The sequence below is a fragment of the Haliotis rufescens genome, unplaced genomic scaffold (assembly GCF_023055435.1).
Source record: "Haliotis rufescens isolate VD_foot unplaced genomic scaffold, xgHalRufe1.0.p SCAF_56, whole genome shotgun sequence".
Classification (NCBI taxonomy): Eukaryota; Metazoa; Mollusca; class Gastropoda; order Lepetellida; family Haliotidae; genus Haliotis; species Haliotis rufescens.
The window spans coordinates 1,225,641-1,240,348 of NW_025964290.1; the positions used below are offsets into that span (position 1 = coordinate 1,225,641).

At 44.7% G+C, this 14,708-nt stretch overlaps 1 protein-coding gene across 2 annotated transcripts in view; it reads left to right on the top strand.

The window, feature by feature from the left end:
• Positions 1–14,708, top strand: part of LOC124115946 (collagen alpha-1(XXVI) chain-like) — a 55,614-nt gene that overhangs the window by 27,016 nt on the left and 13,890 nt on the right. For both annotated transcript variants that reach the window (XM_048385240.1, XM_048385239.1), the window contains exons 2-4: positions 4,182–4,256; positions 13,173–13,273; positions 13,679–13,749. In XM_048385240.1, the coding sequence (XP_048241197.1) occupies positions 4,182–4,256; positions 13,173–13,273; positions 13,679–13,749 (247 nt within the window). The remainder of the gene's footprint in view (positions 1–4,181; positions 4,257–13,172; positions 13,274–13,678; positions 13,750–14,708) is intronic.

The following is a 14,708-nucleotide window of genomic DNA, read 5'->3' on the forward strand; positions in this document are numbered from 1 at the left end:
GGACAGAAATGTTCAATGTCAACAAAACACAAGGAGCATATATTGCAGGTCATTGTGAAAAGGATGAAGCGGGGGAAATCTAAATAAATTCAGAGGTAAACTGTTGCTTTTTATCTGGTATTGTTACCTGATGCACATACACTGATGCCAGTTTCTCTGTTAACGAATTTAGCGTAGGTGTATCACAGCGCGATTATTGACAACGTTTATCTGAGAGTCCATGTTCAACTGAGCTGAAAAACATGGCCGTTGCTCTGGGTACCACTTCCTCTTCCTGCAACACTTCCGGCCCATGCAGAACGTCCTAGCCATGCAATACTTCCGGTCAATTTAACTCTTCCGGCCCATGAACCAGTTCCGGTCCATGCAACACTTCCGGTCCATGCAACACTTCCGGCCTATACAACACTTCCGGTCCATGCAACACGTCCTGTCCATGCAACACTTCCTGCCCATGCAACTCTTCCGGTCCATGCAAAACTTCCGGTCCATGCAACACTTACGGCCAATGCAACACTTCCGGTCCATGCAATACTTCCGGTCCATGCAACTACTTCTTGTCCATGCAACACTTCCAGTCCATGCAACACTTCCGGTCCATGCAACTACTTCCGGTCCTTGCAACGTTTCCTGTTCATGATGGTGTTTCCGTCATTTCTTCAACACGATTTAGTGCAAAACATTTCCGGGTCAATAATGTTTTTTCATTTTCATATGAAGGTAAGTTTCGTGGTTATGTGACCGACCTCTTGCTCAATAGGTAAGCCGTATATCACGTGACCGACCTCTTGCCCAATAGGTAAGCCGTATATCACGTGACCGACCTCTTGCCCAATAGGTAAGCCGTATATCACGTGACCGACCTCTTGCTCAATAGGTAAGCCGTATATCACGTGACCGACCTCTTGCCCAATAGGTAAGCCGTATATCACGTGACCGACCTCTTGCCCAATAGGTAAGCCGTATATCACGTGACCGACCTCTTGCCCAATAGGTAAGCCGTATATCACGTGACCGACCTCTTGCTCAATAGGTAAGCCGTATATCACGTGACCGACCTCTTGCTCAATAGGTAAGCCGTATATCACGTGACCGACCTCTTGCTCAATGGGTAAGCCGTATATCACGTGACCGACCTCTTGCCCAATAGGTAAGCCGTATATCACGTGACCGACCTCTTGCTCAATGGGTAAGCCGTATATCACGTGACCGACCTCTTGCTCAATAGGTAAGCCCATATCGTGATGGTCTGTTAATAATCAAGTCTTGTCTAGACCATCCAGTGACTGACATCACGAGCATTGATCAACAATTGGGATGCGATGACATCATCCAAGTCACCTCGCATGAGACCCGTGAAGATCCGGGGCATTCTAGGTCTTCAGCAACCCATGCTTGCCATAAAAGGCGACTAACGGGATCGGGTGGTCAGGCTCGCTGACTTGGTTGTTGCATGTCATGATATCCCAATTGCGTGGATCGATGGTCATGATTTCCATCACTGGATTGTCTGGTCCAGACTCAAATATTTACAGACAGCCGTCATGTAGCTGCGGCGTTTAACAATAAACAAACAAACAAACCTCGCATGACAAACCGATCCCGTTAGTCTCCTCTTACCACAAGCATAGGTTGCAGATGACCTACATTTTTACCCGGAATCCCCTCTGGAATAACGACTCGCGGCTGTGGTCCACTCCACGTTTATGACAAGCCCAATAGAGTTTGATACATTTGAACTACAAAAACGAGCGATCGTATGGTAACTTTCAAAGCTTATAAAAAATAGATGATTGAATTGATTGGAAGTTGCTTTACGCCGGAGTCTATTAAACCAGTGGCTGACAGCACGAGCATTGTATCCATGCGACCATCATCGGTTTGAGGTACCCGGAATCTCATCAGATGCTTTTGCTTTGCACTAGTCACGTGTGTTCGCTTTCAGAAATAATTTAACCTTTGCCAACCTTTTAGCTTTAGATAGACTTTAGGTTATTCTGTACTTATATACACAATCCCATTAATCCCTCTGACATACTTGACAGTGCCTGTACATGTCGTCTAACGCAATGGGTGGAACGGGGGGAGATTGTAGTTGTATGGAATTTTAACCCCAGGGCTGAGTCCGCTGTAATTTTAGACCGTCCCCGCGGTCTAGACAGTTAGACAACCGGTTCACTCTGCCAGGTGTATGTCTCTGGGGAGTGTCAGATGGACAGAACTTTCCACACGGTACCAGACCAGTCCAGTGTCACTGGAACATCACAGAATAGTCCTATGTTTCTTTTACGCTTGACATTCATCCACACTATTACGGAAGTGTACAGATAATCCGAGCATCTAAATATATACTTCCTCACCACTGCTTACATTAAAGAGTACTACATTCCTGAAACTAATCATTGTCTTAATACAATGCAATGAACTTCTACTGAACCTCAACCGAAACAATGTAATACAGTTACAATCATTGTTTGACAATCAATTACCCTGCCATATAACAATATAGTGGTCTTTATGAACGCAATATATATGGCGGTATTTATAAACGACAGCATATATGGTAATTTATACGAGAATAGTTGTCTTTATGAACGGCTCTCAAATCTTCTGAATGAAGACCTGCCACTGTTTTCACAGTTAATTGAGTTACTTATATCAATAAACACCCCGCCAACACAGATCAGCACAGTGAGTCTACATGTCAACATGCACGCTCTATGTAGACCACCTGAGAATCTCCTCACACTGACAGCCTCACCAGCTTCCGCAGCCCTGTGGGCGTGTTTAATTGCCCAATTAAAGCCGTTATAGCTGACACTCTCAAATTTCTATCGACTTCCGTGAGTAAAACTCCTTTCTCATTGTTTCTAATATGAATTTCCGCCTTAGCAAAACTGCCTGAGGCATCGTGACTTCGGTGCCTTGATGCGACTCGCTATACTGCCCAGAATAAGTAAAGAAATGTTTTACCGTATACGTAGGTCATCATTTTACAACAAGGGGAGCTCGTAATGTGGCGTTGCTGTTTATGCATGTGTACACGCGTCATATCTTTTTTACTACACAGCCGTAGCGTAATGGATTGTCTTACATCCTCGTAGCGTAATGGATTGTCTTACATCCTCGTAGTCTAATGGATTGTCTTACATCCTCGTAGTCTAATGGATTGTCTTATATCCTCGTAGTCTAATGGAGTGTCTTACATCCTCGTAGCGTAATGGATTGTCTTATATCCTCGTAGTCTAATGGATTGTCTTACATCCTCGTAGTCTAATGGATTGTCTTACATCCTCGTAGCGTAATGGATTGTCTTACATCCTCGTAGTCTAATGGATTGTCTTACATCCTGGTGGCGTAATGGATTGTCTTACATCCTCGTAGTCTAATGGATTGTCTTATATCCTCGTTGCGTAATGGATTGTCTTACACCGTCGTAGCGTAATTGATTGTCTTACATCCTCGTAGTCTAATGGATTGTCTTATATCCTCGTTGCGTAATGGATTGTCTTACACCGTCGTAGCGTAATTGATTGTCTTACATCCTCGTAGTCTAATGGATTGTCTTATATCCTCGTTGCGTAATGGATTGTCTTACACCGTCGTAGCGTAATGGATTGTCTTACATCCTCGTAGTCTAATGGATTGTCTTATATCCTCGTAGTCTAATGGATTGTCTTACATCCTCGTTGCGTAATGGATTGTCTTACACCGTCGTAGCGTAATGGATTGTCTTACATCCTCGTAGTCTAATGGATTGTCTTATATCCTCGTTGCGTAATGGATTGTCTTACACCGTCGTAGCGTAATGGATTGTCTTACATCCTCGTAGTCTAATGGATTGTCTTATATCCTCGTTGCGTAATGGATTGTCTTACACCGTCGTAGCGTAATGGATTGTCTTACATCCTCGTAGTCTAATGGATTGTCTTATATCCTCGTTGCGTAATGGATTGTCTTACACCGTCGTAGCGTAATGGATTGTCTTACATCCTCGTAGTCTAATGGATTGTCTTACATCCTCGTAGTTACCTGATTACACATGTATCTTGGGTTTCACATAGGTCGACGTCTAAACCGTCATCACCTGGGGCTGACTATCGTGATGCTATTGAAACACTGTACCAAGCGGCCTTAAACCCAACTCCCCCATACTCAGGAAGCTGTATCTTTACTTCCAGGCACTGGTGCTCCCGCGTTCAGACCAGGCTCGTCAGCTGCCTGCAGCCCACGTGGGACTGGCATCGCAGTAGAAGGTGAGGTAAGCTTTTAGTATCCTTTACATCAGTAACATACATCATTGCATGATTACTCCAGCGGTAACAGATCGTTGCACATATTTCTGATATTTGCAGTGTGCACATATGACATTTCAGTTCTTCTAGGCATTTGATTGGCTGACTGTGTTTATTGAACAACCTTTACGGGACTACTTTCGCTGCATTCAGTCGTTCCTGTTTTTGTTTACCCTGGGAATGCAACCAAGTAACGGATAACAAACTGAAAAAAGTTTAATTTGTAATTTTTACTAGTAAAAACAATATTTTGAATATGCATATGCAGCTGATTATCTTTATCACCGAATGAACGTGAGCCAGTTCACAAGGTAGAGTGAGTGAGTGAGTTAAAACTTAACGCAGTATCGGCATTATTTCAGCCATTTCACGTCGTACAGAAGGACCGCGGAGGGATACGGCTAAACAGTGGGACTATTTTGCTTCAACTGACAACATACAAATTACAACACTGCAACGTTTGTGAAACCAGATTGTTCACTAAACTGTTCTGAAGAGCATCAACAACAGCAGGTGCTGTTTGTCATGATTGGGTTTAATACTGACTGCCATGTTGGCGGTCGCCGCTAACTCCCGCTTGCTTAACGTTTCGCGACATATAAACGAGCAGTAGGTACCCACTTGAACATCCTATAAACTGTCCGTGACGCATGTCCCACCGTAGATATGTGTACATGCACGTTTCTTTTTCATTAGAGTGAGTGAGTAAGTTGGGTTTAACGCCGCTTTGAACAGTATTCATCATAGGTTTCTGGAGTGCCCAAGGGACGCAACTCTACACATCGAATTGCGGCGTCTTAGACGACCGGGCCACGCGTGCCCACTTGTCATTAGACTTGACTGTGTTGGAGTTTTCAGCAGATGCACTCGGTGGCCTTTAAATAGAATATTTGCCTCGCTGTCTATTGCACATGCGAAAATGTCGGGTCCACGTGTGCTTAGACAGATTGTTGTTTATTTGGGGCGAAATTAACGATGGATTGCTATCACATTTCTTTTTAAATTAGTTTGTTCTTAGCTTTGACCAAGCGTTACTGCAATGTTAAAAACCAAATCCGGCCTTTCAATCAATTATTTTGATAACACATCATTTTGTTGTTTACGGTAGTAGAGACGACATGAGCGGGGAACTATTTTAAAGCGCAATGACAGCACTGACTTCCGGTGTGGTTTGGTCAGCACACAATGTAACCTTCACCTTTCTCTCGGTTTCTATATTGACGATTGTGAAACTGTTTGTTTTTGTTGATTTCTCTTTAGATTACATCTGTCATAATAAATAGAATACACTCGCTTCAATATTTGATATCAAGTCTATGACTCTCGTGAAATAAACCTCGGGCAAAGTGAAAACTATCACACCCGGGACATGAACTTGATATTACATTGAAGCTCGTGTAATATCCTAAAAGTAGTACACCACTCGCCGATACAATCGTTTCAACATTATTTTTTTATATAGCTGGATATCATTATATTCAATATTATGGGTGTTGGTGGATGGTGCGTGTGTGTGTAGGTGTGTAGGTGCGTGTGTGTGTGTAGGTGTGTTGGGGGTGTTGGTTGATGGTGCGTGTGTGTGTGTAGGTTTGTGTAGGTGTGTTGGGGGTGTTGGTGGATGGTGCGTGTGTGTGTGTGTAGGTGTGTGCAGGTGTGTTGGGGGTGTTGGTTGATGGTGCGTGTGTGTGTGTAGGTGTGTGTAGGTGTGTTAGGGGTGTTGGTCGATGGTGCGTGTGTGTGTAGGTGTGTGTAGGTGTGTTGGGGGTGTTGGTGGATGGTGCGTGTGTGTTTGTAGGTGTGTTGGGGGTGTTGGTGGATGGTGCGTGTGTGTGTGTGTGTGTAGGTGTGTTTAGGTGTGTGTGTAGGTGTGTGTAGGTGCGTGTGTGTGTGTAGGTGTGTGTAGGTGTGTTAGGGGTGTTGGTCGATGGTGCGTGTGTGTGTAGGTGTGTGTAGGTGTGTTGGGGGTGTTGGTGGATGGTGCGTGTGTGTTTGTAGGTGTGTTGGGGGTGTTGGTGGGTGGTGCGTGTGTGTGTGTGTGTGTAGGTGTGTTTAGGTGTGTGTGTAGGTGTGTGTAGGTGCGTGTGCGTTGGGGGTGTTGGGGGTGTTGGTGGATGGTGCGTGTGTGTGTAGGTGTGTGTAGGTGCGTGTGTGTGTGTAGGTGTGTTAGGGGTGTTGGTGGATGGTGCGTGTGTGTGTGTATGTGTGTGTAGGTGTGTTGGGGGTGTTGGTGGATGGTGCGTGTGTGTGTGTAGGTGTGTTGGGGGTGTTGGTCGATGGTGCGTGTGTGTGTGTGTAGGTGTGTGTAGGTGTGTGTATGTGTGTTGGGTGTGTTGGTGGATGGTGCGTGTGTGTGTGTGTGTGTGTAGGGAGTACATCACATCGGGCTGTCCTCAAACATGATGTGAACATGATGTGATGTAACTGCAGATCTCGTCAAGTCTGATATATCTGGCGTACATGTATGATCAAACCTTACAGAGTCAGCACTGTGCTACGTGCACAGAGAACATTAATCATACGCTGAAGCTACAACAACACCAACAACAACTATAATCCCAGACATGTGAAACACATCCCTCTTATATCTAGCGCCCCCAATACAGGTCATGACGAAATATCAAATGTTCCATGAAGGTTCGTTTTTTCACCTAGAGCGTTGAGAAATTTATCTTAACATGTGGTAACACACATGTCGACTGACATTAGGAAGGTTCCCTTGATATCTGACAAACTGTCCTCCATCACATGGCTTCCCCGTCTGCCGACATCAACACCTCGCATAAAGACCAGCTTATCACCACATAGTCATTTGTCCACACACTACGTGTTCATACGGTGGCACGTTTCGGCCGTGAAGCATATATTTCTTATTTATTTTATCTCGGTTGTGTGTGATTTTTTTCTCGTCTGAGAAACTTTCTGGCACCAAGCGGCAAAAGGGAACAGCTGTTCGCCGCCATTATCTCGAGGGAGCGGTGGTTTGCAAAAACCAAGGGTACATAACTCTAAATGCTTGACTTGATGTCAAATTTGCTTTGATTACATTGTAAGTCACTAGGTCGAGCTCAAACTTCTGACGTTATGTGATACAGAGAACTAAACACTGCTTGAATTCTTCAGATGTGGCCGCATAATAATTACATCCTTTTACACATCTCCAATTAGAAAAAACAAATCATGTTCTGAATGCACATTTGTGATCTCAGAACGATCAACGCAGAAGAGCAGCGTATCATTGTTTAGGCGAATTTGCTTTAGAAAAACCCCTGCAAACACGATCATTGATTTTTATGCTAGGTGCAACAAGAACCAGCCTCTACGTCACCCTGAATGTCTGAAAGTAATAGTTCTCAGTGGTATCAAATCAGGCATTAACCCTGGTGTAAAATTCAGTGGCAAGATGTAACCATACAGAGAAACCCTGTGGGCGATGTGTAGCGCCGTGGTCAGGACCGTTGATCAGATGCCCTGAATGAACACTTGACGTCATCAGACACGGGAGCATGACTCCATATCTTGTACGTCATCATAGATTGGATAGCGTAGCGTGGACACAGTACTCAGACCATATGTTGCATGCATTACCTGTACGCATGTTAATCTAAACTAGTATTTATTAACGCCCTACTCTCACACAACATCCTGTTAATACCGTGTTTCTGGAATCAAGCAATTATCTCTCCTCGGTCTTGGTTCATCGCTTCGCTGGTCTGAGTCTACACCCAGTCAAAGATTTATTGCTCATGGAATACATTGCGTATCAGGAGATCTATAACTCCACATTTGCTCTCCAGAGGTCAATGCCCGGTGGTAATAAATGCACCCTATAAATCACGTGGCAGCAATGATGACAGGTTGAGGAGATATCGCCCCAGTGGACAAGTTGAGTCGACCAATCTGACCCTTTACGAAGTTGACCAGAGGAGATATGCATCAACAACAGACCCATGTTATCACGCACTCGTATCGCATTCTCTGTTATCACACTCTCGTATCCCATTCTATGTTATCAAACACAGGTAGCTGCGTTCTCTCACAAGTGCTCGTATGTGTCAAACGTGTCTCAAAATGATGATAAATGTTTGTTTAGAAACCCCTCGGGCACTTCATCCTGTTTGTTCTCTACCCGCCACTCCTGACGCCACTCCTAACCTAGGTCGATCCCTCTCGAACACTGTTACTTATATCCTACATTTATCAAAACCATTGCCTATACCAGTACTAGTCATGTATTAGCATTATTTACGGGTGGTGAGGTGAAATTGGGTTTAACGTCGCGTCCAAGATTATTGCACTTATATAGCGACGTGCATGTACGTGTGTGTGTTTGTGTGGCTGCTTGTACTAGTCCGGACTGATGCCGATTTATAGTGCTAGCTCAGTGAGATACCATGCCGCAGTTTAACATGAATACCCCACTCAGACACAGTATACTGACTCCGAGCCGACCAGTCCTTGTTTTTGGCCCTTAATGCCGAGCGCCAGACAGGGTAACAACAAGTACCATCTTTTAACGTCTTTTGGTATGACGCGGTCGGGGATCGAACCCCGGACCTTCCGCTCTCCGGGCGGATGTTCTACCACTAGACCACGGAGGCGGTCCCATTATTTACATGTCTTAACATAAGCATGTAAAGAAACCCCGGGAATTCCCTAACATGAAATATATTGAGCAGCCTTTTCTTCTGATCAGTTACACGCTTTCGTCTTGCATTAGAGTGGTTGACTGCTAACCGCCATGCGAGTGGTCTCTGCTCGCGTTACTTATACTTCAAATAACCTCAAATATCAAATGTCTTCTCCAACTGAGCAAGACGAAGACAAGCACAATCAAACTATGCATTTGATCGGTGCCAATACTGACAGTGACAGGTAACAACAATCTATGAGTATTTCGTTATTTATTTTACTGTCTATTTGACACATCTTTATGATCACGTTTGAATGATCGGCCAGAAATCTGCCCATCACGTTGTTCGTGGATGCCATTTGGACGTCCCGTGATGAGACGCACTGTCTCTGGGACTGTTATACTGGAGTCATTTTAACTGACAATGTTCATATAAAGCTGATATCGTTTAAATCTATGTTCGTTGCCAAACTACAAAATAAATTAGTCTGGAGAAAATTGAGCCTACATACACTCATGCCATCTCTCGCTGTGACGAACTCTTTTCCGCGATACAGCTGGTTGTTCATGAAGTCTATTCTAAATGAAATCGTGTGTGAATGAAGTAATTCGGGATTTAAAAATGAGAATTGACTTACACTGGTGTGAACCTTCATGGAGTGAGGGCCAAACACGCCCCGACGTTCATACAGGGTGTCTCTCACTCCATAAAGGTTCCCCTCCAGTCAACCCACACGAAGTGAAAGTCAATCATCAAACACCAAGCACCAGTTGCACTGTCGTATCACACTTTCGTTAAGGGGGAATCATGTTTCAGATTCCTGCCCTTGGAAACGTAAACAAGCACATTTCGGGGCGGGGATCAGGAACACGCTGCTTGTTGGAGTCTTATGATTAATGTATATACATTTTTGTAAGCAGCCCAACTCAATCACTCTCTACATTATTCTACTTTACATACAGAATTGGTGTTCCCTCAAGCCATGAGAATCCGTCGTCTAGTGGTAGAGTGTCCATCCATCCGTCTGTCCGTTAGTCCCGACCTTCACGTGAAGTGTTTCTGTGTTCTAGTCAGATCAAGGAAGGGGTAGAAATGAAGTGACGTTACCGACCTTCACGTGAAGTGTTCTCTGTGTTCTAGTCAGATCAAGGAAGGGGTAGAAATGAAGTGACGTTACCGACCTTCACGTGAAGTGTTCTCTGTGTTCTAGTCAGATCAAGGAAGGGGTAGAAATGAAGTGACGTTACCGACCTTCACGTGAAGTGTTCTCTGTGTTCTAGTCAGATCAAGGAAGGGGTAGAAATGAAGTGACGTTACCGACCTTCACGTGAAGTGTTCTCTGTGTTCTAGTCAGATCAAGGAAGGGGTAGAAATGAAGTGACGTTACCGACCTTCACGTGAAGTGTTCTCTGTGTTCTAGTCAGATCAAGGAAGGAGTAGAAATGAAGTGACGTTACCGACCTTCACGTGAAGTGTTCTCTGTGTTCTAGTCAGATCAAGGAAGGGGTAGAAATGAAGTGACGTTACCGACCTTCACGTGAAGTGTTCTCAGTGTTCTAGTCAGATCAAGGAAGGGGTAGAAATGAAGTGACGTTACCGACCTTCACGTGAAGTGTTCTCTGTGTTCTAGTCAGATCAAGGAAGGAGTAGTAATGAAGTGACGTTACCGACCTTCACGTGAAGTGTTCTCTGTGTTCTAGTCAGATCAAGGAAGGAGTAGAAATGAAGTGACGATACCGACCTTCACGTGAAGTGTTCTCTGTGTTCTAGTCAGATCAAGGAAGGAGTAGACATGAAGTGACGTTACCGACCTTCACGTGAAGTGTTCTCTGTGTTCTAGTCAGATCAAGGAAGGGGTAGAAATGAAGTGACGTTACCGACCTTCACGTGAAGTGTTCTGTGTGTTCTAGTCAGATCAAGGAAGGAGTAGAAATGAAGTGACGTTACCGACCTTCACGTGAAGTGTTCTCTGTGTTCTAGTTAGATCAAGGAAGGGGTAGAAATAAAGTGACGTTACCGACCTTCACGTGAAGTGTTCTCTGTGTTCTAGTTAGATCAAGGAAGGGGTAGAAATGAAGTGACGTTACCGACCTTCACGTGAAGTGTTCTCTATGTTCTAGTTAGATCAAGGAAGGGGTAGAAATGAAGTGACGTTACCGACCTTCACGTGAAGTGTTCTCTATGTTCTAGTCAGATCAAGGAAGGGGTAGAAATGAAGTGACGTTACCGACCTTCACGTGAAGTGTTCTCTGTGTTCTAGTCAGATCAAGGAAGGGGTAGAAATGAAGTGACGTTACCGACCTTCACGTGAAGTGTTCTCTGTGTTCTAGTCAGATCAAGGAAGGGGTAGAAATGAAGTGACGTTACCGACCTTCACGTGAAGTGTTCTCTGTGTTCTAGTCAGATCAAGGAAGGAGTAGAAATGAAGTGACGTTACCGACCTTCACGTGAAGTGTTCTCTATGTTCTAGTCAGATCAAGGAAGGGGTAGAAATGAAGTGACGTTACCGACCTTCACGTGAAGTGTTCTCTATGTTCTAGTTAGATCAAGGAAGGGGTAGAAATGAAGTGACGTTACCGACCTTCACGTGAAGTGTTCTCTGTGTTCTAGTTAGATCAAGGAAGGGGTAGAAATAAAGTGACGTTACCGACCTTCACGTGAAGTGTTCTCTATGTTCTAGTTAGATCAAGGAAGGGGTAGAAATGAAGTGACGTTACCGACCTTCACGTGAAGTGTTCTCTGTGTTCTAGTTAGATCAAGGAAGGGGTAGAAATGAAGTGACGTTACCGACCTTCACGTGAAGTGTTCTCTGTGTTCTAGTCAGATCAAGGAAGGGGTAGAAATGAAGTGACGTTACCGACCTTCACGTGAAGTGTTCTCTGTGTTCTAGTTAGATCAAGGAAGGGGTAGAAATGAAGTGACGTTACCGACCTTCACGTGAAGTGTTCTCTGTGTTCTAGTTAGATCAAGGAAGGGGTAGAAATGAAGTGACGTTACCGACCTTCACGTGAAGTGTTCTCTGTGTTCTAGTTAGATCAAGGAAGGGGTAGAAATGAAGTGACGTTACCGACCTTCACGTGAAGTGTTCTCTGTGTTCTAGTTAGATCAAGGAAGGGGTAGAAATGAAGTGACGTTACCGACCTTCACGTGAAGTGTTCTCTGTGTTCTAGTCAGATCAAGGAAGGGGTAGAAATGAAGTGACGTTACCGATCTTCACGTGAAGTGTTCTGTGTGTTCTAGTTAGATCAAGGAAGGGGTAGAAATGAAGTGACGTTATCGACCTTCACGTGAAGTGTTCTCTGTGTTCTAGTTAGATCAAGGAAGGGGTAGAAATGAAGTGACGTTACCGACCTTCACGTGAAGTGTTCTCTGTGTTCTAGTCAGATCAAGGAAGGGGTAGAAATGAAGTGACGTTACCGACCTTCACGTGAAGTGTTCTGTGTGTTCTAGTCAGATCAAGGAAGGGGTAGAAATGAAGTGACGTTACCGACCTTCACGTGAGGTGTTCTATGTGTTCTAGTCAGATCAAGGAAGGGGTAGAAATGAAGTGACGTTACCGACCTTCACGTGAAGTGTTCTCTGTGTTCTAGTTAGATCAAGGAAGGGGTAGAAATGAAGTGACGTTACCGACCTTCACGTGAAGTGTTCTCTGTGTTCTAGTCAGATCAAGGAAGGGGTAGAAATGAAGTGACGTTACCGACCTTCACGTGAAGTGTTCTCTGTGTTCTAGTCAGATCAAGGAAGGGGTAGAAATGAAGTGACGTTACCGACCTTCACGTGAAGTGTTCTCTGTGTTCTAGTCAGATCAAGGAAGGGGTAGAAATGAAGTGACGTTACCGACCTTCACGTGAAGTGTTCTCAGTGTTCTAGTCAGATCAAGGAAGGGGTAGAAATGAAGTGACGTTACCGACCTTCACGTGAAGTGTTCTCTATGTTCTAGTCAGATCAAGGAAGGGGTAGAAATGAAGTGACGTTACCGACCTTCACGTGAGGTGTTCTGTGTGTTCTAGTCAGATCAAGGAAGGGGTAGAAATGAAGTGACGTTACCGACCTTCACGTGAAGTGTTCTGTGTGTTCTAGTCAGATCAAGGAAGGAGTAGAAATGAAATGACGTTACCAACCTTCACGTGAAGTGTTCTGTGTGTTCATCTTCCGATGACTCTTGTGTTTCAACGAAGTAGAAATGAAATGACGTCAATGTGGATCCTTGACCGACCTTCATACTGAAGTGTTATCTGTGTTCCAGGACTGAGTACACCTCCCGGAAGTACACTATAGTGTACCGGCAGCTGAAGGAGAGAAAATGGCGTTGCTGTCCCGGATTCTGGGGAGACAACTGTGAGGAAGGTAAGTGGAGACAACTGTGAGGAAGGTAAGGGGAGACGACTGTGACGAAGGTAAGGGAGACAACTGTGAGGAAGGTAAGGAAAGACAGCAGCGAGGCGGGTAAATGAGTTTTGTGTATCTGGTACCGCCACACACAGTTCGACAGCCACTCTCAGGTCCCGGGCTCGATCCCCCGAACATGTTAAGTCTTTTGCTTGCGTAGCCTAGTGGATGATGCGTTCCACAGCCGCACACAGTCCTCGGGTTCTATCCCAACAATGTCTTAAGTCTATTCCTGATGCCTTGTGGTCTGGCTGTGTTAGTGGGTTCCGTGTTAAATCTTTCTCCTCACTCTGACATTGTTTTATTTATGATGCTACTAGGTCTGGTGTTGAAATAAACAGATCTATATGTTTCTGTTTCCAGAATGCTTCAACTGCACCAGTATACGAGCGCTGAAGGCTAGACTAGATAGCACGGAGAGCATTGTTAGACAGGTGAGACTAGATAGCACGGAGAGCATTGTTAGACAGGTGAGACTAGATAGCACGGAGAGCATTGTTAGACAGGTGAGACAAGATACCACGGAGAGCATTGTTAGACAGGTGAGACTAGATAGCACAGAGAGCATTGTTAGACAGGTGAGACAAAATAGCACAGACAGCATTCTTAGACAGGTGAGACAAGATACCACGGAGAGCATTGTTAGACAGGTGAGACTAGATAGCACAGAGAGCATTGTTAGACAGGTGAGACTAGATAGCACAGACAGCATTCTTAGACAGGTGAGACTAGATAGCACAGAGAGCATTGTTAGACAGGTGAGACTAGATAGCACAGACAGCATTGTTAGACAGGTGAGGCTAGATAGTACAGAGAGCATTGTTAGACAGGTGAAACCACATAGCACAGAGATCATTGTTAGACAGATGAGACTAGATAGCGCAGAGAGCATTGTTAGACAGATGAGACTAGATAGCGCAGAGAGCATTGTTAGACAGATGAGACTAGATAGCACAGAGAGCATTGTTAGACCGATGAGACTAGATAACGCAGAGAGCATTGTAGGACAGATGAGACTAGATAGCACAGAGAGCATTGTTAGACAGATGAGACTAGATAGCGCAGAGAGCACTGTTAGACAGATGAGACAAGATAGCGCAGAGAGCATTGTTAGACAGGTGAGACAAGATAGCGCAGAGAGCATTGTAGGACAGATGAGACTAGAGAGCACAGAGAGCATTGTTAGACAGATGAGACTAGATAGCACAGAGAGCATTGTTAGACAGGTGAGACTAGATAGCGCAGAGAGCATTGTTAGACAGGTGAGACAAGATAGCGCTGAGAGCATTGTTAGACAGGCGAGACAAGATAGCGCAGAGAGCATTGTAGGACAGATGAGACTAGATAGCACAGAGAGCATTGTTAGACAGATGAGACTAGATAGCACAGAGAG